Source organism: Poecilia reticulata, chromosome 13 (genome assembly GCF_904066995.2).
Source record: "Poecilia reticulata chromosome 13, P_reticulata-male-v2, whole genome shotgun sequence".
NCBI lineage: Eukaryota > Metazoa > Chordata > Actinopteri > Cyprinodontiformes > Poeciliidae > Poecilia > Poecilia reticulata.
This window is the reverse complement of record NC_088842.1, coordinates 16,077,472-16,105,058: the sequence shown is the minus strand read 5'-3', so window position 1 is coordinate 16,105,058 and position 27,587 is coordinate 16,077,472. Positions and strand designations below refer to the sequence as shown.

At 37.5% G+C, this 27,587-nt stretch overlaps 1 protein-coding gene across 3 annotated transcripts in view; it reads right to left on the bottom strand.

The window, feature by feature from the left end:
• Nucleotides 1–26,799, bottom strand: part of pdgfd (platelet derived growth factor d) — a 63,875-nt gene extending 37,076 nt beyond the window's left edge. Inside the window, exon 1 of one of the 3 annotated variants that reach the window (XM_081614670.1) lies at nt 26,164–26,799. In XM_081614670.1, coding sequence (XP_081470796.1) covers nt 26,164–26,275 — 112 coding nt within the window. In that variant the 5' untranslated portion in view covers nt 26,276–26,799. The remainder of the gene's footprint in view (nt 1–26,163) is intronic. The other 2 variants (XM_081614669.1, XM_008425506.2) reach the window with 2 other exon arrangements.
• Between the last annotated feature and the right edge of the window lie 788 nt (nt 26,800–27,587).

Genomic DNA, 27,587 nt, shown 5'->3' with positions numbered 1-27,587 from the left:
TTTCATTTTTGAAAAAAAAAACAAACAAAAAAAACCCACCGCATATACTGTATATTCAAATTTACAAAAACAATTTTTTATTATATTTCAAACGTCTTCAATGAGGGCAAAGTAGTTATTCACCAAGTGCACAGACTTGGTGAATAAAGCTCAATCTGATATGACTTCCAACTAATTCTCAAGCTATCTCACAAGAAGCATTCACTTCTGATTTTTCTTACATAAAAGGAACAACATAGTTTGTTTAGTAAAAATGTACAACAGTGCATTCTGCTCAACCTTCAGACTGTTGAATGAGTATTGTTCCTACAATTAATAAACTTAATTATGATTTGCATAATTGCACATCAATCACACTATTATCTTTTCCTTAATTTAGCTGTTGTTTCCTCAGTCTTTGCAAAAATAAAGTTAAAACTCAACCGTTGTCCTCAGAGACCCCCTGCCTGAGGACAATTTTGATTCAGTCAGAAACACTGTGGGGTGTTTGTCTCTGCAGTCTCTACTTATGAAGGGGGTAACACCATCCGTGTGCATCTGTGTGGGTGGATGTTTTCAGTGTGACAGCATCTGCATGCGAAAAGGCTTCGTTGTGACCGCATACTTCTGTGCAAAGATTTAAAATATTTTTGTCCAAGAGTAGCTGTGTCTGTGAATTTGTGTGAGAAAGTGTGAATATACCTTTGAAGCCAAAACAAAGGCATGCCCTGTGACACCAGCAGGCGAGGTTAGACAAACAGACGTGGGCATGACCAGAGCCATGTTTGCTCAGCATAAGGACCACATATGACAGAGCAGACATCCTCACAGGGCGGAAACATCAGCATAAACGGAGTCAGAATTACAAAAAAAAGGTAGATTGGGGATGATAAACAAGACCAGAACAGAGCAAAGATGAAGGGCCGTCACCTACTGGAGACAAAAAAAAAAAAAACCACAAGAGGAGAAGGTGATTGAATGAGATAGAGAAGGACAAAGATGAAGAAAAAAGAAACATGAAAATGCATGTAGCATAGAAAAATGAAAGGAGTCGAGACAAGGGAAAGAACAAGTCAGACCCCAAGGGGCCTCGACGCTTCAAATGCTGTGAAGGCTACACCAAAGAGCATGTCTAAGGTTGACTCATAAAGAAGGCACGGCATTAACTGTTGCAGGTCCGTCCTCGAAATACCATTTATATTTGGCTCAGTGTCTCCAGTGTTTTGTTGCCATGTGTACAACTTCATTTCTTATTTTGCATTTTTGTCAAATAATACAGAGCACCGCAAGATATCTATCAGCAAGTCACAATGCATTTACAATATTCTCCACTGCAGCATCTTTTTTTGCTGGTTCCTACATATTTGCCAGCAGGTTTCAATGGTCCTTTTGGGCCTGTTGATTAGCATTAGCATCCACTTAACTTCCACAAGGGCCTCTTAGACATCTGTGACTCAACACCTTCTGAGAGGGCAAATTAGCCTAATGGGCAGAAAAGAGGGGGATGGTCTGCTCTCTGCTAGAAAGGGTGGTTATAAAGATCAAAAAGGGTATATTTTTAGATAATTTCAGATAGCCTCTAAGCACAGCATTTCAATGAAGAAACATGCCCAAAAACAAAGTCAGCCTTTGTAAAAAATGCTTTAGTGTTGCTGAATATGTTATGGTAGAAACATCTGTCCATTGGCTGGACCAGCTTCGTCCTGTTCAGGTTTGACAGGAGTCTGCTAATGAATTACTGACCTGTCTTCATTTTTTTCAAACTGTTACTAAGGTACAAGCAGGTCAGATTTTTTTTCCTTCCCTTGATTAGAACACAACCTGAGACTAAGGAATGATTAGGGAGCGCAATGTTCTTCAGAACATAACAGTGGCTGAAAGAGGCGGTCTCATACATTTTCCAGGCACAAAGTGCCACTTTGTAGCACAGTCGAGTAACTATGTTGACTTCAGTTGTAATAAAAATAAAATAAATTTGACTTCATAATTTAATGGCTAAGCTTTCTTTCTAAAACTCCGCCTTCAAGAAGTCATTACCACATCCCTCCTCTATTAACCCTCTAACTACGTTTTTTACCAGGGCTCATACAATGACAGTTTGACCAGGTGTTTTGCTAATTGCTGCTGGCTAGTCTGAAGGAGCTGAGGGAAGACGTCCCAGGGGAGAGGTGCTCTGTGAGGCGGAAGCTTGAAAGCTTGAAAACTGCAGCTCCGAGGTGGAGCTGCAGAATCAAGGCAACAGTCTAAATATGGTTTTGATGAGGGATTAACATTATAACATGATGTAAAGCTAAAAAATGTTGATTTTACACAACATTTTCCCTTGCTGCTATCAATTGTCTAGCTTTATTGAACTGTTAGCATTTGTAACATGTTTAAAGTGTTGGCAATGTATGCACAGGGGAAGGGGTCTCTTCTGCTCTTATTGACGCCAGTATAGCGGGAGTGGCTTATTGCAGCATTAGCTGCTTACTCGGGACTGAGCAGGGCTGCAGTTGAGCTGCAGAGTGTGGTTGTCATACAAATCTCGAACAACACAGAAAAAAAGTTGCTAAATTCGTCACTTTTTGGTTTTTTGATAAAAAGCTGTTAGAGGGATTTGAAAAGTCGCTAAGTTTAGCAATACATTCTGCAAGTGAACACCAATGCGTCTTTCTTCGCGACCAAACCCCAGCTTATCCCCTCGGCTCATCCCCAAACTTGGCTGTGCCTCTCACTGTCTCTTAGCTCCACCCACTTTGCTGGAATTTTTCAAAATTGATCAGAGGTGGGGTGATAGTTTCACAAGAGAGTTAGTTACACTTTAATTGTGCTGTTGATCTGCAAGACTGGAAAAACGCATGGAAACCTAGTACAAAAATATTTGTAGGTTAGGGGTTGAACTACAAGGGCCTTGTTTTGTTTTGTTTTTTTAACAACTTGATTAATACTATGTGATAAGATGTCAGATCTGTTATGATTTGAGTCACTAAAATAAAAAATAATAAAATATAATTTCCTATCCATTTGAATGTTTCTAAAAACAAAGCTGAAATGTAATTCATCTAAAAATGCCCACCATTCCCCAACCTTTGCAGTACACAAAACTAACATGTTTCCATGCTCCTTATCTTCTGGCAGTCCACTTAGCAGGCACCCATCCTCTGCACTGATGCGCTCCTGTTTAACACCTTGGCTGAGCTTGCTGAATAATGCAGGAAAGAGCAGCTTTGGCTGAGTCAGCACTGAGGACAGGTCAGTGGAGACACTACGTTTGAACGACTCTGGCAGCCTTGTCACACGAATGCAGAAGCAGTGCACACACTTCTCACACACGCCACATGCGCACACAAATATTGTTTCCTCCACACACAATTAGCAGAATGCATCTCTGTGCAAACCAAAGAGACTGTGTTGGAATGCGTAATCAATATGGATTATAGCTTGTTTTAAGGTCAACTCCCTTCCCTGAACTGGAATATGTTGTAGCTGACCAGTTAGCTACAGCATCCTGTACTTTATGGCCGTAACTTCAAACATCATCTACAAAGTTTTAATGGCAAATCTACATACTGTGCAATTTATGAAAAAAATTTAAAAATAGCACCAGCAACCCTCCCGACCCCACTGAGGGACAAGGGTGTAAGAAAATGGATGGATGGATGGATGAATTAAAAATAGCTAGCAGTGCAATGCATCATGTTTTACACACTAACCTGCTGAAAAAAGAAAACAACTCAGCAGAAACAACAAGTTGGTTAAAGGGATATTCTGCATGATATGCAAAACTACAGTAAATTTGTACTTAAAATGCCAGGTTTTTGCTTTTATCTATCTCATGCAGGGGTTTTTCCTCAAATGATGATTCATTCAACTCCTCTTCAAGTTTCCATTGTCTGAGACATTTAAAGAGCACTTTACATTCAAGTCAACACACTTAACGGAGTCTTTCGAATATTTTCTTCTTAAATATTTTTTTCAGTTACAAACTATGCACATTATCACACACAAGATATGTAGGAAAGTCATTACAAGCATGTATTATGGTCTATTTGTATTATGAAAACTTTACAAGGGATGTGAATACTTTTGATACCCAGTGTGCATGTTGTAACATGAGGAAACATAAAAGCATTACCATAAAAAAGGGAAGAAATTGGAAGACAAATCACCAAATAAAGAGAAGACGACATGCAGAAAATAGGAGGAGAAAGAGAGAAAAGGAAGCACAGAATGATGGATAGGGCAGAAATCCATCATTGCAAGGAAGAAAGCAAAGAGAGGGAAGTCTGTGGGTGTGGGAAGAGAATTGAGGTTGAAGGAAGGGCTGGAGAGAAAGAAGGAAAGAATGAGGGATGAGAGAATCTTCTCCCTTTGTAGCCTCACGCTGTAGCGCCTTTGCTACAGCGACTACATCCTCCCTGTGTGAACAAATATGTCTTTGCGGTTAAGCTTGATGATGACTGTTGCCTTTGCATTATTCTACACTAACAAGTGTTACTGACTGTTTTTGCAAAAGAATCCACATAGTATTTTTTTGTTTTTATTTTACTTAGGCCTAAAGTGTGGCTGTGGTATAAATACCAATCAGGGAGAGGGAGGGGGAGGGGGGGTTGGGGGGGGGGGGGATTCTCTTCAGAAATTTTCAACATCTGTCAAACTGGGAAATGTCATGGAAACCACTTGGGACTAGGCCTGTCGCGTTAAACGATAAATCAATTAATTGCACGATAAATTAAACCTATCGACCTCATTTTAATTATCGGCTTTATCGACTCTTCCTGCCTTTTATTCTTTCTGTTGATGACACTGAATGAAAAAAGGCTCAGCTCCCGTGCTCTCCACTGACCCTCCCTAACTCATTTCCTTAGTCTAATGTCCAGCGCACATTACACACGCTGTCGGCCCATTTTCAAAACCTCAGAGACCACACATTAGCCGACAGAAATCCTAGGCATAACGGTTCGATCGTGTTCGTCGTGCCGTGTGGTGTCCAGCCACATGGGCACAAAATAATGGCTACAAGTCCAGTTAACTAATTTTAAAATCAGCCATTAATCAATGCTTTACTAGAATCTACCTGTGATGCTATAGAGTCAGCGTAAAGTCCTGACTGAATGAAAATCATTATAACCTATTTATGTCATGTTAACGAAAAACAGCTGAAAACTTACCAGGTTTATCAGCTGCAGTAGTAATTTGGCTCAAACTCCTCCCCTTGTCATTTCTTCTTTTTTTTTTGCATGAAATGTTGAATAAATATTAATGTTGTTTCCACATATTATCGCCAATGTCCGCTGGACTTCTGGTTGAGCCGTGTCAGCTGTTTGGGATTCCCCTCCATAACTTCCCCTCAGAAAGCGCAGAGGAGAATCCGTGCTTTCTGATTGGCTACCTGTCACATTCAACGTTAACCCCCGATCTAAACCCCTGATTTAGATCGGAGCGGCCACGAAGATCTACACCAGCAGATGTGTGATCTACACACCACACACTGCAGGATGATCGGTTAGATCAACCAATGATCTAAGATTGTCATAAGGGGAAAATAGGGCCAAAAAATGGTGTAGTATGAACTATTGCATTAGGTAGTCGGATGTGCCCATCTTCTCTATTTAAATCTAGTGATTATTGAAGGACAATATAGTATACAGACTTCATAATCTGCGCTCTTGGTTGAATGCAGTATTTATTTCCACTTTGGCTTTATGTTGTTTAGTTTTTATAAGTTTTTTGTTAATGGAGACTGAGAATCCATTTTATTTTTGTTTTTGGTTGTTTTGTTTATTTAGTTTATCAGTTCCAGTGTTAAGTGTTCTTTTGAAAATGAAGTGTACCTATGACAGGAAATCGCATGCATTATTACGTAATTTCCATTAAATCAGTGTTAAAAAGTCTTGAAACAATATTATCGTTTATCGCAATAATTTTTTAGACAATTAATCGTCCAGCAAAATTTGTTATCGTGACAGGCCTACTTGGGACAAGATCATGCCACCTGCATTTTGCCGACCTTTCGTAGGCGTGAATATGTGCTTCCATGAAGGTCCGTAGCTAAATTTTACTGAGCCTATCCTCACATTAGGAATTGACGTAATAGCTATAGTGTATGAGCTTAGGAGACGGTGAAGGTGTGTATGTTCACTGAGCTTGTTAGAGAAACACTCGGCCCCTGTTGACAGCTACTGCAGTCTGAACATCAGGGCTGACGAGGACAATCAATTAGCCCTGATTTACACTCAAGCAGACAAACAGATGCTACCTTTACAAAATGCAGTTGTTTTTAAAGGTTTTGGGACCTTTTGGATTACCTATTTTAGTTTAAAGAATACAGTATAGCATTTTTACCCCACTAAATTAAGTGAAAGACAAAGTCCTTGCTTACTGAGCAAACTCAGTAAAGTACACCGATGCTACACCAGCCAGAACTGGACATTAACTGGAAGGTGAAGCTAAGTCTTTTTGGCTAAAAAGTCTTAGTCTTAAATCACATTAGAGAGTCTTTATTGATCTTAAATCAATGTTATCTTATACTGAAAATAAACAAAGACCATGTCTAAAGCTTGGATCCAACATTAGCACAAGGGTTTACCTTATCTGCGACTGTCTTTATGACATGAGAGCATCACAAAGAGAGGAGCACAACTGAGAGATCGAGTCAGTTCAGTAAAGTCGCTGAAAAGTTTCTTGATAAAAAAAAAAAAAGGTTTTATTCTTATCTCCTTACAAAACCTCACCGTTTTGAGTATGGCAGTGTTTCATTGCATGTCTTAATTTTTGCCACTTTTGATCTCTGCCTTTTTGAAGTATTATTTCCAGATAATTTTGACTACATTAATCTGTTTTTATTAATAGATGTGTGTCTTTTGGTCATGTTTTCCTCTTTCCCTGACCAAGCATCTCTCTCTCCCCCTGTGAGCAAACCACAGGACCTGCTGACTAACAGCGTCTCCCCACTGTAGTCAGATCACTGAGTTTGTGGATTTTTAAAGCATTTTGTGACAAATCAGGCCTCAAGGACAAAGTACTGCTGTCCAAAAAGAATAAAATGTGCCTCTATAGTTGCTGAAGAGAAACAAAGGGCACTCATCTATTTTAGGACTAATTGAGATGGAAAAGTTAAAAATTGCATCAATATTGTAGACCCAATGAATTAAAAAAAGAAAATATGAGAAAAAAAAATATATATATATATATTAATAAATCAACCATACACAAAAAGACACACCAACACCAACGACTCTTAGAAAAAAAACGGTTGAAGCCATCAGACGAGTGGATATGCTGAAACATCTATGTTTAGGTCACTGATGCTCTCTTGACTGAGCTTGAGTTTATTTTTGCAAAGAAAAAATGACACAAAAAAAATCTGTCTCTAGATGCTGGAAATTGCATTCGTATTGGGCAATGTACACGTGGACTAAGTACACATGCACACCAAAATTCTATGATTTTTATTTTTATTAACTGAACTGAAAACCATGTATCCTTATCTTCACTGTACACAAATGAGCCATCATTGGGGATGCTGCATCACATAAACGTCCAGTAAAATGCACTGATGTCTGTGGTAGGGACTTAATAAAATGTGAAAAGGGCAAAGGGGCTTAAATATTTCTGCACACCACCACAAAATAATAAAACAAGAAACAAAAGGTTTCCGTAAACCGACACTTGCAGTTCTGCGTTTAAAAATAACAGTAACGATTGCATTTAAAACAGAAAAAAATCAGTGTGAAATGTTTAGAGCTATGTGCACCTTGCACTTTTAAAGTGTGTGAGTTTGAGTGTGTTTGCCAGGCCCCAGCTGGGCTTGCACTAGTTTATCAAAAATCAGAGTTGATCCCTCTAAGGACTGCTTGGGCGCTGTTTGCTGGATATATGCTTGTGTGTGTTTGCTCGGAGCGTTGTGTGTGATGCTGAGCAGATGCTGTTGTTTTGACAGCCATCCTGCTCCCAGTCCGTCTGCCTTGTATCATCTGGATGTGTCTGTGAGTGTGCATTTGTATACGTTTGTGTCGGGGAGCATGTGCCCAAGTGCAGCGTTGCCTGCATGTGTGTAGTTATGATGCAGGGTTAAGCTGCGATCTGACTGTCAAGTGTGTGTCTGACCTTCTATCTACCGCAGGGATCACTTATCCTGCTGCAGGCGCTGCAGTGGCACATAACTTCATCCTTCTGCTGTTTTTTTAATTCCTCTTTTTAACCATTTTTCTCTTTTAGCTTCGAGCTTTCTGCCTATCATTTCATTATTCTGATAGCACTCTAAAAACGCCTTTTCTCATGTCAGTGTCCCCTATCCCCCAATCCTCTCTTCTCCACACTGCATATTCTCTGCTTTTCTCCCCACGTTTGCATCCAACTCTTCCTCACTCTGTGCTTCCAAGATACCAAAAAAAAAAGAAAAACTAAGACTCAACAAAGAGTTGACTATGAAATGAAACCAGAAGAGAAAACTAATGAAGACAACTCGGAGATTGGGGGTTTGGGGGCAGCAGGAGAAATGCTGAGATGTACAAATAAAGAATCAGAGAGGAGGGGGACGAAACGCTGACAGTTAGAGAAGGAAAGATAAAAGTGTTTGACAGAGGAGGGGGGGGGGAAGTCTTTTTCAAATGTGTCAGGGCAGCATTGTCAGAGTAACAAAGACGTAGCTTTCTCAGTGCACTAGAGGATGTCTCAAACGCAGACTTTTTTCAACGCACACACACACGCGCGGTATAAAACATACAGTGTTTATCTCTTTTCTTCAGCTGGGATGCCTCTCCTGGGGGTGAAAGCAGCTCCTGCTCTCATCTTTCTGTAGTGTCACTTTTGACACTTGTCATGTTCTTACTATTACATAGTCCTGCAAACACAATTTTGCTCATTTCAAGGTTCTTTTAGTGGGGAAGGATGTGTGTCTCTAGTGCTTTAGGAGGAAGTGGAAGCATTTAAAAACATTTGACTCTTTTCAGATTTTTTTTTCTTCTTTATAAAACACTCCAACCTCCTGCATTACTGGATTTCTGTCAAGTGGGAGCCAAGACAGTTAACAAACTCAATGAAAACCCCTCTTTTTTTTCTAAAAGTTCATCTTTCCATGTTGTTTACCGTATTAACCTCAGTCAGACTGTGAGGCGTACCCTGAAATGGATGCCATTCCATCACATGGCAACATAGAGAGACACAAAGCAAATAGCCATGCACACATGATTACATCAAAAGGCATCTGCTAGATGGACCAATTAACCTAATGTGCATGTTTTTGAGCCTTCAGAGAAACCCAGAGTGACCCTAAAGAACCAATTTGTAAAATTCCAGAGAAAGCCAAAGAAACATATCAAAGGTAAACACAAAATCATTTTTCAACAGATGATTTGCATTTATTAATGCAAAACGTCTAGAACCATCCTGGTTATTTGGACAAAGACTTTACTTTAGCCAGGTCTTCAGTCTAATCCTAGCCACACATCGTTTTTTTCATGTATTGTTCAGTTGGTGTGTTGTGCTGATAAAATCTGTCAAAAAAGACGTGCAAGAGCCGCCGCTATGGTAGTCGCTGCCTCATTACGTGTCTCTATGAAGACTATTTGCTATAATAATAACAACTTCACAGAGTGAAAACATCTGCCATACTCTTGAGGCTGATAATCCTTTCCCCCACTGCACATTTACTATATGATGAAAACAGAGCCAATATTCAGTGTTTTTCACAATAACTGGAGACTTTGTCTGTGGATGTGAACAATTTTTAAGCAGCAGCTCCCATAAGCGCAGAGGGAGCTAGAGCTGAATGCATAAACACACTGCATTGGGGAGATAAACATAAAACACTGAAGCCTAAGAGGACAAACCTGCAGGTCAAACCAACCATCTGTGCTGCTGAAACATAAAGCAAGTCTAATTCCTGAGGATCCTTATAGGTGTACAATCAGCAGCTTGAATTGTTATATTTACAATACATATATATTGTTGTTTATAACCTTTTATTTATATTTTTCATCCGTCAGATTGATTCCAAGTGCTATTACACCCATTCAGCTTTCAGGTGTTTCAGGAATCTCTGCTCATTCATGTAACATCTCTGAAAAAATACTTTTTTTTTTTTAGAAATGTAGACTGTGGATGCTGACATTGGCATCGGGGATGTCTGTGCTTGGTGCACCAGTCTAAGGAGCTCTATAAGCATTGCACATACATAGCCAAGCACAAGTTCACATGCAGAAATTATGAGAGTAAATGCCATTTTAGTTTTGAACTTCAATTCTTATTTTCTTTCTCCAGTGCAGTATTTGTTTTAAAATAAGCAACCTTCAGTCAAAGGAAAAAGTTTGAACTTATTTTTCTAAATCACACAATCAACACACAGAGTCAAAGCCATGCATACATCCATGATCATACTTGGATGAATGTCCATTAAGAAGAGATAGAGAAACCACATGCTTTTTATTTGGCTTCTGGACTGGTTCAGGGTATTTGAACCAGTCAGAAATGTTAGCGCTCCTTTAAAACGACTTGTTACCTGCAACAGACGTGGCTTTTAACAGTAGTCAATTTAACAGTTCAATCTTTATCTCCTCTAACCACAAAACGTTTCTCAAGGTAGTTGGATTGCCCATGTGAGTAGCTGTAACTGTCAGTCATGCTGGTAGATAATATTTAAGCAGGCACCTTTCTGGTCAGCAGCCTCCTAGTCAATCTTGATGTAAATATCACTTCACTGTAGGCAATTATACAAGTGTTTAGCTCCTTTTAGGGTGTGATGGGCTTGAGCCTGAGCTCCTCCTAAACAAACACATTTATTTTCATTTGAAGAGACAGTTTTGGTCAGAAGAGTGAAAAATTGACATAACTGCGTGCTAATATCAATCTTAGAAAATGGCTCCTGACTTCTCACTCTTTTGAAGAGTAACAGGCTAGGTTTATAAACCAAATCTTTACCAGGAAGCTAATTAATTTGTATAAGTTCTGATGGGAAGACAAGTTAAATATCTAGACAGAACGAAAGTTGTTGATGGCAATGAAATGTCAGCAGTCTGCAATTTCCTAAGGGATGTTCAACCAAATATTGTTGATAGGGTATGCATATATTTAGAGCTACATTTTGCACACAATTCTTGTTTTTCTGCAGTTATAATAGCAGCTTTCTATTATATAGTCCCTCCATTCTGGAAAAGGAAAAATGTTCAACTGTATCACTAAAATCCCCAAATTACTTAAAAATTGATGCTGATGATGAGAATATTTAAACTTCTCACCAGCATTATATGCGCTTTAGTGGCAATTACACTGTGAGTGATATTTGAGTTGCTACATTCTGTAGTTTGGGGGATAATGTCAACCAAAATCTATTCTCAAACACACAAACAAGCAGCCTTTCCCTCATCTTTGAATCTTTAACTCACTCCCACCAGCACATCAGCAGGTTTTTCATCTCTTTGCTGTTTACCCACATAAGCTTTGTTTTTCAAGGACTGGGACAGAGCCAACGCTGAGAGAAGATCACTATGCACTTAATCTGCATCCTTTCAAAGCGCATGCTGCCTCCTGCACGCTGTTTTACTCCCATGTATTATACTTCTTTCTTATTCATCAATGTTTTATTTCAGTTTTAGGGAACCTCTGAATCCCTCGTCAAGCCGTCTCTCCCTCTGTACTTGTCTTATCACAATCTGGTTAATTTTTTTTTGCCGTCTCTGCTTATGCAGCACAGCCCTGGTTCTCATGTTTCTCTTTTGTGATACCATGCACTCTCTCTCATATCACTGCTTTTTTCACACCTCCACTGTGTCTCTTTCATATCCATCATGCTCTATTTCTGTTGTCTCATTTCATCCCTTCCCCGTCTCCATCTTTCATCAGCTCTTTTGTTCATGCACTTGTCAGCTGTTTTCTGTGAAACTCACATACAGGCAGGCTGCAGAATTTCCCCTTTATTTTCTTTGCCTTTTCTTCTTTGCTCCCTTTGCTAATCTTCCACTCAAGACCTTGTCCTTGTTTAGACTTCTTATTCTCTTAATTCTCCTTTTGCTCACTCATTTCTAATTTCTAACAATTTCACTTCGTCCTTCTCTTGACAATGTTTGTTTTATGCAAATACTCCTTGCTTTCTATGTCATATTTTCCTTTTTTTAAACTACATTCACTAAAACTCAGAAGATGCTTCAGCTGCCAAGGCTTGCTGTGCTCCACAAAAACTAAACATCTGTCTTTTTAACACCCTCTAGCCTGCTTTCTAATTCTCCTCCACTGTGTCCCCAACTCTGCTCATTTTCAGAAGTGCTTTATTGGATGGTAAATTGAGTTATTATTGCCAAAGGAAGACAATACACATTAGAAGAGATAAATGAGTCTGCACATTTCACAACTTTGCAAACAAACTATTTTCTTTGGAAATTATGAATTCTGTGCCTCCAAGCTAAAAAAAAAAAAAAATCTGACTTTTTATCAGCATTGATGATGCTACAGGACTGCATAAGTGGAGATAATATTGTTAAAATGGCAAGAATTATAGACATTTACAGGCAAAAATATAGATATGGAGATGTTTCAGAGCATTTATTTATGTCACTCGAATGCCTTTTTTCTTCAGAAAACCATTTTCTATTTCTGGAAGCTGATGAAAAACCTTCTCTTACAAATACAGCTATTCAGATATTAGTCAAATAGTGAAAATCAAAGATGGTCATGGCTTGGAGGCCACAGAATCACCATCACACTTTTCATGTAGCACTGTTTTGTATAATATTTGTATTTTGCTGAAGGTTATTAAGCCATTGTTCACTCTTACTAGCTAATGTCCTCCATTAGGTCCATAATAGTAATTTTCAGCTGAATATAAAACTTTTGCTCTGTCTCTTATCCCCATTAAATGTTGTATTTGTTTTTTTTTTTCTTTGCAATAGGGTTCACATACCTAACGATCCACAGAAGAAGTTAATGGCTGTAATTCTGACCCCCATCCAGCTTTCCTCAGGTAATTTATTACATCAGACAAGTCATTAGGAACAATAAGTTCAAAAAAAAATGTCAGCAGCTCAAAAGTGCAAGTTGGCATTTTTTCCCCCGCTATGGTTATCATTTAAACCTGATAACCTGATTTGTGTTGGCGTTTGCTTGTATGGACTGAAGTATTTTGTTTGAGAGAATTTCTAGTATTATTTCAATTCAAGCCCAGTTCAAATGAACACTGGCTGTAAAAGATTCCCATATAACTTCAGAGGCCGGATTTCTGTAAAAAAATAAAAAATAAAATAAAGGTTGTATATTGACTTATTATTTCAAGATTTTCTCAGGATGCAAAGCATTACCTTTAGTCAATAAGTAAGAACAAAAATCTGTATAATATGTCAATCTTGTTTGTCTTCACAGGTATAATCTTTGGTATACATCTGGTCAAAGCAATGGATTTTCTTTAGTATTTTCTATATTTCAAGAATCGTATTGGAGGTGTGAGATTAAGAAGCTAAATTACATTTTGACTTCCCTGAGCACACAGAGTGAATAAAAAAAAAGTCATGATTCTGTATTTTTATCTCATTTGGCTTCGATTCTGATCAGATGTTGAGATCAGATAATCTGCTTATGTTTGATACTATACTTGGCTCTGCTCTCCCTTTCCAGAAATGTCTTATCTCTCCTCTCCACTCCTCAATCATTTCTGCTTTCGTCCACCTCCTCTTTTATACTCTATCAATTTGGCCTGCCGTTGGTCCTCTCTATCTCTTTGGGAGCTGACGAAGCAGAAAAGTGGAGGGACCGGTCTTTGAACTAGGCATATCTTTTTCCAAACACCTTTTCCCTCCTCCTCTTCTTTGCCCTTCAGGTTCTTCCTAGATTTGTTCATCAGCTGCCCACACTCCATATGAAAATCCGTGTATCACCTTATGGATGAGCATATGCATCCTTTTGCAAGACATCATTTACACTAATTGTTCTGTTTTTGTTTTTGTAACAGAAAGAAATGAATTTGAACTCCTTCCCCTCCCCACATCACAATGTCTCACTGGTGAACACCCTAATATTTATGAGCAGGAGATGACAATAGTGTCTGCCAAACATTTAGAGGTGTGGTGACTTTGGCTCGGGCAGAGCGTTTATGTTTATATCTCATGATGACAGCTACTTATTGGGGGATTCCCTCGAAAGGGAGGTCCTGCAGTTGTGTTTGGATGTGAGCGAGCTGAGGTGGGTGGGCAGTTTAGCACTCTGGGATGGGACTCCATGTGACTCATGAATTCCAGCGACTCTGCTTCCCCCTTTAAATCCCTATGTTTAATATGACAAGATTGGGTAAACAAGCTCACTAACAGTATTGCCCAAAAAAAGAAGACTGGATTTTCCTGTTTCATGCCAAATGAATACACAGTTTTTTTTTTTTTTTATGATTTAGAGGATCTCATATTAAATATGATTTAATCAAGAAGCCAAAACCAGTTAATAAAAAAAGAAAACAAGCTTTTGATCCCACAAAATTCTCACGGAGTTGTAATTTATTGGAGATAAAGACAAGTAAACACTACTTTTAAAGCAAAAATAAATAACAAGAATGCACTTAACTGTTCTGACTGAGCAAGTCTGCTCTATATATTTTTAGTTTCAAAGACTCGCCGTTCTTGTAATCTAAGTATTCTTTAGCAATGTTTCTTCAAGCTTAATTTAGGTATTTTTAAGTTTCCGCTGACTTTCTTTGCAGAAAGTGACGAGACCTTTTAGTTTGGTAAGTAATTTCATGTCACCAACGTCAAGGTTTGCCAGTCATTATCACTCCTCTTTGCATTTTTCACTGCATTTCCCATGATAAAAAGATATTACGAGGGAAAAAAATTTTCTTCCCAGAAAAGGGCTTTTGTGAGGACTGCTACTTACTTTTCATTTACTACAAACGAACATATGGAGAATGCTAAACCCTGGGTGATTTTTTAAAGTAAAATAATTCAGCCATTTCAGCTAAAACTTGTGTAAAACTCACGATTTCTGTTCATTTTAACAGAAACAGAATCTAAAACATTGATGTCTATGAAGGAGAAAGGAGTAACCTCACCTGATTTTAAAGTACGACACAAAACACAGCGATGCATGTGAGTCAGGTTATTGTTTCCAGGAAGTATATCTCTGAATTTGATTATTAAAATCTGTGAGCGTCACAACCTTTTTTCTGACTTCAGTTATGTTTCAGAAATGTAACACTTCTAATCCCAGTTGGACGTCTGTTTCTGCTCCTCTCGTATTAGATGCGACAAAACAGGGACATTTATTGCAGTAACAGGTTTCTGTAGCATTTGTAGTGACTCTATGTAAGTTGATAAGTGTAATCGCTTTCGCAAGAGGAGAAGTGTTCTGCTCAGTGGCATGGTATGTTATTTATAAAAATTGCACTGCTTTGGAGCCTGCAGTAGAGACACATACAACAAATGGCCACGGTAAAATAGGAGGTTCTGGGAAAACACATTTCAGGAGAAAAAAAACATCTAATAGTCAATTAAATCACCTTTAGACGTAAAAAGCCTATACGATGCAGGAAATAAATCAACTAAATAAACAGTTTGAGATTATTGTCTATTGTATGAAAGAAAGAAAATGTCTCTGGTGAGCTTGAACTGGTGTTCTGTGTACATTTGGCATGCAGGCAGACCGATTCCCAATGTAGCTCTCTCCTGACCAGTAATCATTTACAACAAATATCAAATTGTGCTACATATTTTTCTGGGGAAAACCTTTTTAGCATCACTCCTGCGGCAACCAATGTCTGATTTTTGATTTCAGTTGTCCAGACAAATGTCCATTGTCTCTTGTTAGCATCGGATTCACATTGCACATCAGGCTGAGACTGACGACGATTCATTGTTGGACTAATATGTCCGTTTGACCCTTTCTGATGGGATTCTGCTGAAAAAGAAAATGTTTTGGCACCTTCCATTGTGCAATGTGATAGTAGACAATGTCATGACATGTTCAACTCCTGCTCGCCAGCAGAGTGTTTGCTGAGCTTCAGAAACATTTATTTTACTGTTAGTGACAACATGTCATTGGGACACTTGGATATCCGTGCTTGGGTTGATAAGACACATCAACAAGATAAATAAAAGGTAAATGAGTATCAAACATCAGTTTAATATGTTACAAGTCATTCTCTCAGTTGCTCAGCAGTGAGGAGTAGAATGTATTATTTATATTAAGAATAATATATAAATGTGTTGCCCAATCAAAGTGTGTGTAGTCTGTTTCAATAGTCACAAACTGTTTTATTTCTAATAAGGACTTCCTACCATATGGACTAAAGGGGTGGTTCATTTGTCGATACAATACAGAATGCAGCTTCATAAATAAAAATCTCCTTTAGGAGAGAGTTACACATGCACGGGTGAGCTTACATGCAGGATGCAATATGATTTTCCACTCATGAACTCCATATTCTCAATGATTACATATTTATTTTGCCCCTCTCTTATTTGCATATTTAGTGTATTTTAGTGTAAACACCTACATGATCATCTTTGTGCATTTAGTTTTCTATACTACACCCAGGAAGATAGAGCACATCATCCCAGTTTTAAAGTCCTTACACTGACTCACTGTAGCTCGGAGAATAGTCTTTAAAATACTTCTGTGAGTTTATGAATCACTGTATCAGCCTGTCCAGACCATTCAGGTCTTCTGGCGGTAGTCTGCTCTGCATCCAAAGAACTAAACATGGAGAAGCAGCATTCAGTTGTAATGCACTGCAAATCTGAAACAAGCTTCCAGAAAACTGCCGAAACACTGATTTCCTTTAAATCAAGGCTAAAATTCACCTGTTTCAAGCTGCATTTGACCAGTAGAACATTGATCAAAATGTTCGCTGTGTATTTATTTGATTTTAATTATAGTATTTGATCAAATGTAATGCTTGTTTGCTGTATTATAATTGGTGACTATGATGTTTTTATGAGGTAAAGCAATTTGAACTGCCTCGTTGCTGAAGATGTCCTTTACAAATAAACTTAACTATAAGCATTATAAACATTTTGGGTCCACAGCCACTACACTTGAGTTTACACTTTGTAAGTTTTTTTCTCATTATGAATCATTATGAGTGAAACTTTAAAGCAGATATGTCTTTTTTGCCCTTTCAATCACATTATAGATCTATGCTTTATGTAAATTTCTAAAAGTTTACAAACTTTATTTTACTTTAATGCCTTAACCTTGCTTATGTAACAGTTTTGTCTGATGCCAATGTGCATATGAGCAATGCTGTTTTCCAACATTTGCTAACAGAACTGCAGCTTTTGATTAAAAACAGCTGAAACAGACGGCAAAAAGATGAGAAGATAAAGTCAGAAATAAGACAGAGAGAGATTAAAAGAGAGGGAACTGGAGAGATTGAGTGATATGTAGAGAGGCACAGAATGATAAGACGGGCCTGAGAGAGGTAGGCAAAAGATAAGAAGGGCGTTATTAGAAGAAGAGGATTCAGACTGCTATGCCAGTGCTCTTTAACAAAACATGGTGAAGCTTTGGCCTGACCAAGAACAGACGTTATATTCTCTGTTAAGCTCAGTTCCTCTTTAACTAAATAATGGCTTCTTGACATTAAATGTTTAAACCAGCATGTCAAACCTGTTTCTGTATGGGAAGTTAACCACCACCCTGGTTGTAAGCATGACTGCTTTTCCCATGTAACACTTCAGCTGCACCTGTGTTTGGAGCATGTTTGTCCACATATCTGCTGTGTGGTAACATGGTGGAAAAACTTTTCCTAAATCCTTAGAGTACTTCATTTATTACTGCTTCAGACCTACGTCTGCCACAGAACCTCATTAGGAGAAATGCTGCTGTACAACAAACATTACCAATTAAAAGAGGCAGAACTTTCCATGGTATGTTTCATAGTTTACAAGTGAATATGTGAGCTTTTCACACTTCGTTGTCGTCAAAACTCTTTTGAAAATTAAACAATGAATATAAGTTGTAAATCAAGGAATCCTGCTTCGCACTACGAACGTTTTTAAGAAACAAAGCAGAAAATAAAAGGTATTGTGTGTACACAATAATACATAAGTCAACATAAGTCAATCACAAACATTGTTTGAGTTTTATTCTAGAACATGGTTTTTGTGTCTTCCCTTTTCGTAGGAACAGATATCAAAGCTATCAAAAGAAGTTACTTTTTTATTTTACATTTTGTCACGTTATAACAACCTACAGTGCCTATAGGCTGCTCTCCAACTTCAGGTCTTAAAGAGAAAGATTGTATCACTGCCTACAAATGTCTTATTCAAAACTCCAAACTTTTTTTGAATGACTGCTTAAAGGTGCACTAAGATTTTCACAGCATAAACAAATCCAGAAATATGTTTCAAAAATAGTTTTTTATGCCTTTCTATATGAACCAAAGGATTTTAAAAATGTGCCCAGCGCTACAATAGTGAGATGGGGTTTGGCGTATTTTTTTTTTGTCTTAGGCTACTATTTTCCATCTTAGTAACAATATATATGAAGATAGTTTCACACACGCAATGACTGCCAATTAAGAACTCCCACGAACAGAGACGACCTTCGACAATGTACTACAAAACAAAGCAGCATCAGAAAGGTTCTTGGAAAATTTAAGAGTGACTGCTGCTGAAACAGATGTTTGAGGAATGTTGCCTCCTGCTCACATAAGAGCTTCCAGAGCCACCTCTTGTTCCTCTTCCGCCTCTATCGCTTTTAACCATTATAATCTAGAAAGAAGGGAATTAGCATCTGTATTGCCATCCACTTATCATATTTAATGCTAGACAGATATCTAAGTAGTACAGTTCTTTGACCTGTGCAGCGCCTTGGAAAAAGTATTAATTCCTTGGAAAATGTCCACAGCTTGTTATGTTACAACCAAAGATCTCAAAATGGTGCATATTTGTGAAGTGATACATGGTTTTCAATTTTGCAGAGGAATACAAATCTGAACTGTTTTGTTCTGATTTAGTCCTTTTTATTCCAATACCCCAAAGCAAAATCCAGCCACACCAATCTTCTGCAAAAGTCACCTATTTAGTAAATGAGCCCCTCAGTATGTAATTGAAAAGTCTTGTTCTCCACAACTTTTGGAGTTGTCACTTTGCACTACTGTGCAAAAGTGGCAAGAAAAAAAAGTCTTCAGTTGAAAAAAAAACAAAAAACAAAAAAAATCAAAACATCTCAATATAAATTTAGCCCTAAGTCATGTAAGAAATACAGCAAAGTTGTGGTAATCTGTCAAATGGAACCAAAATTTGACTTTTTATTTTACAATTACAGCAGACAGAAAACTAACACTGCACATTACCTAAAATTTGTCATTCCCACCGTGAAACATTATGGTGGAACCCTCATGATGTGATGAGGTCAGATAAATGGAGCTAAAAAGAAATCCTGCCAGATGAAGTAAAAGACTTTAGACAGGGGCAAACTGACCCTTTCCAGCTGGCCGAACCTAAACGTAGAGCCAGCACTACAGGAGGATGGTTTGGTATAGCATGCTTCAGTTCAATGTCCTGTTCTAAGTCTAACCTGTGAATCTTTCAAACTGATATTCCAAAATCTCTATCCAATCTGATTGACGTTGGGCTGGGTTGCCATGAAAATTGGTTAAGAGTTCATGGTTACACATTGGCACGGTTGGTGGGATCATAAGACACTTGCAGCAAAAGATGGTACACCAAACTCACTGGACACACACAAATACACAAGGCTTCTAGTAATACTGTGACAAAATGTGAAAAAGCAAACATGTAATGCATGGTCTATATTTGTGTCCTCTTCTAACAATTGTTCAAATTTATGTTGACTGGGGATACACTGATTGTTTGGCTAAAGCAGAAAGCAGAAGAATGTCCATTGGATGAGCTATGTGCAGTGACCACAGGATCAGGATTAAAATGATCAAAGCAAACAAGTCCTAAACAAAGTGGCAGAGGCAACCACAAGAACTTACAAATGTCTTTGGTGTGGAAACTTTCCGCCATGAGTCTGGAAACCAATGATGCATCAACTGTAATAACCACTGGGACAATAAACTTAATCTGAAACTTGGAAACATCTCTCCTTTCGGAATATTTCAGTGAATAAATTAGGAAAGTTGATGAAGGGAAAGTGGAAAGGGGCCAGGAGTAGCTAACAATGCAGCCAGCCAGTAGCTGCTTATCTGTTTTCCCTTATCACCATCAACATGAAAGAAAAAAATAACAAATTTCTGTAGCTGTAGAAAATATGCAACATTACTGTTAACCACAAAAAACAATCATGAATTAATACAAAACAATGTTTAGAAAATCACAGTTAAATTCTCATAATAACCTCACCAAGAAAAAAGAGAATGAGGCTGGGATTAGTGAAAATTAAAATTAGATTTAAAGCATTATTATGCTCTTGAACATAGCAACAGTTACATCCAACATTATTTATATCCGTAGACGATTTAGATTTAAAATTATGTTTATTAATCTAAGAAGTTTGCTTTAGATAGGAAACAACAGGATCTCTAAATAGATAATAAATCAATGTAAAAGGGGTGTATTTTGGGGCAAGAAAAAATTAAGTAAGCAAATAGTTCTATTCTTGAAATTATCTATATATTTGTTGTACAGTTTTGTCTTTATTTCTGTTCAGACTGCAGTTCTTTCAGCAACTTATAACGTTCAAAGTCTGTATACTCCAAGTAACAATTATTTGATGACTAAATTAGCTGATGATTATTTCAATAATCAATTAATCACAATTAATTGTTTCAAACCTAAATGCAACCTATATCCAACTTTTTCAATGCAGTGTGGATCTACCACTTCCGATATTTTCATCCCAAAAGATAATCAAATTTTGCCACTTCCTTATGTGGTACTACACTGTAGAAAAACATCTCTAGTTTACAGTATAAATACGGTAACATTCAGGTAACCACCGTAAATGTGACTTTTTTTTCTTTTTTACAGTGTACGTACCAATGCGTACACTGTAAATACATATGATAGTATTTAAAGCATCTGCAGTCTGAACAAGCATATCACATTTCGTCCAACTTTTACATTATTAATGTGAGCTATGAAAAATAAATCTGCATCAGAAGAGACCAGATGCACTTAACCTGGAAGTAAACAATGGCTGAAAATTATTATGAAATTATGAAAAACATCCATTTCAGTGAAGAATATCACATCACAATCACACCACTCCATGTCTGACTACGCATCTAAATAGACTTTTCTACAGAAGTTGCCACCAATCCTCCACAAAAGGTAATTGAAATGAGCTGTGCTGTCTCTTTATTAGCTTTCATTGTCTTGTTATGTTTTTGTAAGAATGAGCCAAGTGCCAAAAATGGTTATGAAGGAAATAAGGGAACATAGTGAGACAGGGTTAATTGAAGGGGACTATAACTTTCTGTCAGAATATCTCTGAAGTAACACCTCCTTTAATAAATATGCTCTGGGACACACAGGCTCATTCACAGTAGTCAGTGGACAAGTGAATGCCTGGGAGTCCCTATCAGCATGAGGTTATGCACATGGAAGCAACTCTAATCAGAACCAGTCAATCAAATACCGGAACTAAGCTCTCAAGTTCCACCTATCAGCTGAGGAAAACAAACACACACTTATGAATACATGCTGGCTATGAAAGCTTCTAGAGAGCGAATTATAGCAAGACTGTTGTGGATTAAAGAGCTTTTTAAAGAGGCAGTATTATGCACTTTCCAGGCACATAGTGACATTTTACAGCACAATCAAGTAACTATGTTACCTTCAGTTCTGTGTATTCTGTGTATAAAGGAAATGTGACTCTGCAATTTGACACCTTGAAATTGGGCCTCTGTCTCTTTAAGAAGTGCCTATTCTTTCTGACTCTCCGACTTTACATCAACACATCAATGCGTATCCATTAAGCCATTTAGAACCGTTCTCAGACGCGTTGGACTGAGAAGTATTTTATATGATGAGCTCAGTATACACATAGCATAAACAAATTTGCTAGTTACTGCTGCCACTGGTCTGAACGAGCTGGGTTGGGGAGGGATGTTCTGTGAGACAGAAGCTTTTCTGGAAACTGCAGCTTCAATTAACAATTATTACTAACAAATAATTATTAATTTGAGTATATTTGTGGAAATAGGTGGCACTTTGTGGGAGCAAGCGTGTTAGACACCCTTAGCCGCCACAGGAGATTCAAGGATTTTGTAAACATGCACCAAAGAATTAAAGCAACATTCCAGGTATGTTTTTGATGAGGGGATAATATTATAACATGAAATAAAGCTCCAACAAATCAATTTTACATAACAGCCCCCTTATATATTAAACAATCAGTCTACTTAAAAAACAGAATTGCCTCAAGTTCTGCATCTGATCAAGCATTGAAAAACTTTGATCACGTCAGTCTAATTTTATGTTATCTCTTCCTATTAATACTTTGACACCTGTGCAAGGATTTGCACTAAACAGCTCTCTACTTCTTACCAAGTGACATATTAAAATAAAGCTAGAATCCCATCTACAAAAATTGTCAGAGCAATTGAGAAGTGTGCTGCTTTATTCAGTGGTATTTTGACCATTACACTCTCTGGCATAAATTATTTTATGATTGTGTTGATTTTACAAAGTTGAGATAATTTGCATAATTGTTGATTCTTTGCTCGCTTGTGGCAAAGCAGTCCAGCTGAGTAAAATAATATTTTCTACAAGATTCAACTACTTAGAAACATCGTATATACTCATATTGGGGGGAAAAAAACTACCTTAAAGCACATGTAGCAAAACCAAAATTGACAGAAAGCTGAAGAACGCTTTACTGTACTGTTCATTTTTCTTTTGCTGAATTTGTTAGGCATTTAAAATCTCAAGTTGAACTTTCTACAACCATCTTACTAGTAAAATTATCCCCCACATGCTTTACTTTTAGTAAATGTAGGACTGCATTAGAGCTATTATTCTGAAGATAATGTAATTTTACAGAGGTCATCAAAGATACAGCACTAGTATTTAGCAGTGAATTTATGATGGCACTGCTTTACTGTGAGTTATGGATGAGCAAAAAGAATAAAGCAGAACACTAACAATTGAAACAATTTTTTGCTTGGTCATGCGCTAAAATAAGATTTTGTTAATATTTTTAAAAGGCATAACAGCTAAACAACATTTTGTAGCACCAATCAGCCTTAATGTATAGCGCAGTCATTTGGCATAGTTTTTGTTAGAGCTGAACAAAGATATGGAGGAATAAATTCACTCAGGTCTCTATTCGTGTATGTAAAGCAGTTGTGTTTTTTTTAATGCGTGAAGAAATAAACAGTATTTTGAGAAAATAGCTTTGAGATTTGTTATGTCAATAACATGTGGTATAAAGTAGGCATATAGCAAAAGGTAAATGGCCAATACTTGTGTAGAGCTTTATCAGGACTCCAGACCACTTCACACTACACTTCACACACTGCATATTGTAAGCTGCCCATAGCTGCCCTGGGGCAGTCTGACAGAAGCAAGGCAGCAATGGAGCGGCACCACTGGGCCTTCTGACCAACACCAGCAGGCAAGGCAGATAAAGTGTCTTGCCCAAGGACACAACTAGTAAGGCAGACAGAGTCGGGGCTCAAACCGGCAACCCATCGGTAAGATAAGAAGAACTCCAAGTGCCGGACTGATTGGAAAAAAATGTTAGAATATTCAGGACAGAAGGTAACTTTTGCTCTCATGTCGACTTCTTTTTTTTAGTATTTTGTTCTAAACTTGATGAATGTTTAGCAATGTTTACAAAGTCTTTGCATGTCCACAGTCAAATAATTATTAGCTAAATAAGTTGGAAAGTTGGTCACACGACCCTGGTGTCAAAGCCACTCCAAGCATTTACCATGTCAAGGTGAGTGAACTTTTCTGGTGCAGCAAAAGTGATTGCATAGCATAGGAGTTTAGTTGTTACTAATAATATTATTATAAATAGGTAATTGCTGAAACACTTCAAAAGCAGATGCAATTACGCAAATTTTGTTGCAATGGCATATATGTATTGTTAGCATCACAGCTGAATATCCCAACATGTCAAGTACAACAGGTGGTAGTCTGGCTTAGTAGCACAACAAGCTGTGTGTTCTGTAGTGTCACATACTTAAGACTTATTTACCAAAGGCTGTGCATCTTTCCAACAACACTAAAACACTAAGGAGATACACAATAGTGTGATGGGACTAATAGAGTAACACTAAGCATGCAGGGACTTTGTGGCACTAACAAACCCATTTGTTTGAAAAAGACAGAAAAGAGGTCAGCATGGAAAGTAAAATAGCTGTCAGACGCCTGTGAAGAACTACTCAGAAATGTACTAGTTGTAAGTAAAAATGATCCTTTTAAACACTTGCCTTAGGACTTTGATGTTTCCAAATAAATTTTAAAGGTCACATTTTCTTAAATTGAAAACAGTCTTGACAATATTTGTTATCATGCTAACTGTGCTATATCTGTTTTGAGAATAAGTTAAAACTTCTTTCATCAGCTTTGGATAGAAACAGTTATAACAAATAACGACTTTAAAGCAAATTATTATGTTAATAATGTGTCCTAGTGGTCTTCTAACTTTATATTTTCTTGTCCTTTTCTAAGCAATTTTTTTTTCTGAAGCTGGGAACTAAAGTTGTCAGCCGCTGGTTCATCTGATATCATCTAAAACCTTAACTTTTTGCTTTCAGATACTTTTTCTATCCTGTCAGCTTTTTCTCACAGTGCCACTCTAGTACAGCTGTGACTGTTTGTGTGAGATAATTCAGTTTACACACAATCATTTGACAAGCAGAAAGAGTATATTTAACAGATTGCACTTGCTATCATTCAAACTAGCATTTTCTTGATACTGCAACAAGTAGTATGTAGAAGTGTAAGTGTTTATATTTTTAACAGATACATGCAGAATTAAAATGGATCTCAAGTTAACCCAAATAGTTTGATGTGGTAACGCACTCACTTATTTTCATGCTATTTTCCAGCTAAAAGCATTGGTCCTCCTTTAAGCTTGTCTTTTTGTGTCAAATGTGCCACTTTACAAACTGTAATGCATTTTATTAGAATTTTATGTCATAAACCACACAGCTGTGAAGTAGAAAGCAAATATCTAAAGCTCTCGAAACATTTTACAATAAAAAATCTGAGACGTGTGGCGGACATTTATATTAAACCACCTTATCTTTGTTGAGTCAACTTTTTAAGTTTGCAATTGTTCCATACTCTTTTCATTTCCGGATGATGGGTTGAGCAGTGCTAACGGATATTCAAAATCCAAATATTTGTTTCAGTAATGCTTGCTAGCAAATCTGTGAGGCTTTCACAAAACAGCTGTGCTTACTGTATATAGACTTGTGGACTCTGTTTAGGAATTATTTGATACAAACAGGCATTTGGTTGTGCTGCATTCATTTTTCAGATATTCATTAATGAAAAAAAAATGTTTAGAGCCTTGCAACATTTTCCTTGAACTTCACAGAGATGTATTACTCTGTGCAGGTTCATCACATAACATCCTAATAAAACACATTGAAGTTTATGACTGTGACATGACTAAATGTTCAACTCGCATCAATGCTTTTTCAAGACACTGTATTTTGGGTTGTGCAACAGAGATAATTTAATACATCCACATTTAAAGTGCAAGTCCCTTATGTGTTTTGTTTGTTTTCTAAATATGTTTATGCATCAGGCTTTGCTCATCATCAACAAAGACACAAAATGATTTTGGTTAATGCAGTCCTGAAAGAGCAGCTTTCCTGGACAGAATATAATGCCCTCACACATTTTCAAGTTTTCTAGCTAAAAGCAACCCTGCAGTTGAGTGAAGGTGTACAATCACAGGCACTGCAGCATGACTTCAGCCTCAAGGGTAAGTAAAAAGTAAGTGTGGCACACTTCCAGAAAGTATGCAATTAGATTAGGGAAGTTGTGGAAGCAATGACAGGATCTAAGCACCCAGATGACAGTCTGCCACAAAATACTTTTTTTTTCTCTACTTTTTCCACTGGTTGATGCTTGTTGGGATAGTTAAACATTTATTTAGTTATTTCTGTTGCTCATTTCTCTTCTGTTCATTGAACATTTACAAGCTGTATCATTTATTTGTTACAAAAATAACACCAAAAACTCACATTTTTTTCCCCCTTTGTTGTTTAAAATTATACACCACATCTTCCATACAAACAAGAAAGCTGCGACCTTATATAGTGGAGAGAAAGAAAAAAAAAAGACATCTCACCGTCTCTTCTGCTGTTGCCCCTCAACACTTTGGCATTGGCGACCTGAGCCTTCCCGACTTTGCTTAAAGTGGCCAACAATAAAATTATCTGGAAAACCATCGCTCCATTCATGGTGCTGTTAAACTTTTGCCCTCTTTAACAAACTGTCTTCTTCACCTTCCAAATAAACGATTAACTTTTAATTCCCAGCGAGCAAGACGCTTTGACCGCTTTTCTTTCAACAGCTCTTGCGTTTGCCAATATGTTTACTCTTTAGGTGAAGGAAATAAAAGTGCTGCCTTCCAGTAGCTCGTGAGGTGCGGACACAATGTCTCGGCTTGTGCCAAAGTACCAAAGTGTGGAAGAAGTTGCCTTGCTGTGAAAGTCAGGCTCCTGTTGAAACCGAGGGCAAACTCCGAAACAAGGAAGAGCAGGTGGAGGATAATATAGCTCCGCTCACGGTCAGACAATGAGATTAGAGGCGTCGGACGTCTTATCACCGTGAAAATAAAAAATTCAAGCCAGTCGCTGACAAATAGTTTCTATCTAACGCATCTACACTGTGAAAGTCAGGGCGCGTCAAAGTTTGCCAACAGAGAGGCGCGCGCTCTCCATTCACGAGCGCGCGCGTGTGTATTTGTGGGGTGTGTTACAATAAGAGATGTTGGCACGGGCGGTCAAGAGTTATTTATTTTTTACAAAGCATTTAAAGTCACAAATAAACTCTATGTAGCCTATATATATATATATATATATATATATATATATATATATATATATATATATATATATATATATATATATAGAGAGAGAGAGAGAGAGAGAGAGAGAGAGAGAGAGAGAGAGATACAATACAAACCTTGCCAACATATTTTTATTATTATTTATATATTATGGGGATTCTCCAGAGGAACTGCTCTAAGTGACTAGGAGAGTCATCTCCCAAAAATTATTAAAATCACAAAATACCTTGTTCTCTCCAATCAGCTGTTGTAAGTAATCTTTTGAGCCGGATTTATTATCGCACTAAAGCTACATAATGGAAGCAATATCCTTTTTTTCCTTAGCAATTTATTTTTAAGACAATGTATTTCAACATCTATTATTAGCTTCTCTGAACTAAATTACACTTAACCACCTTTATTGTACATTTAAATAGCAGCATATTTCCCAGAATCGGTCCAAGATATTTTGCTCTTTTTTTTTTTTGCACATACACCAAACAACAGAATTCAATCTGTGAGCAACATGTGCTGCTCAGTGGAAATGCTCCAGAGTGGCACCTTGCTAAAGCTTCTGTAACTTGCTAAAGGCTGAACATGATGCTACAGGTAGACTGTGGAATTCATGATTTATTTTTTTGAATCAAGGCTTGCAAACCAGGCTTTCTTTTTATAGGTACAATAATACTGGCTTCAGCTTATGTGGATTTTTTTTTTTAATC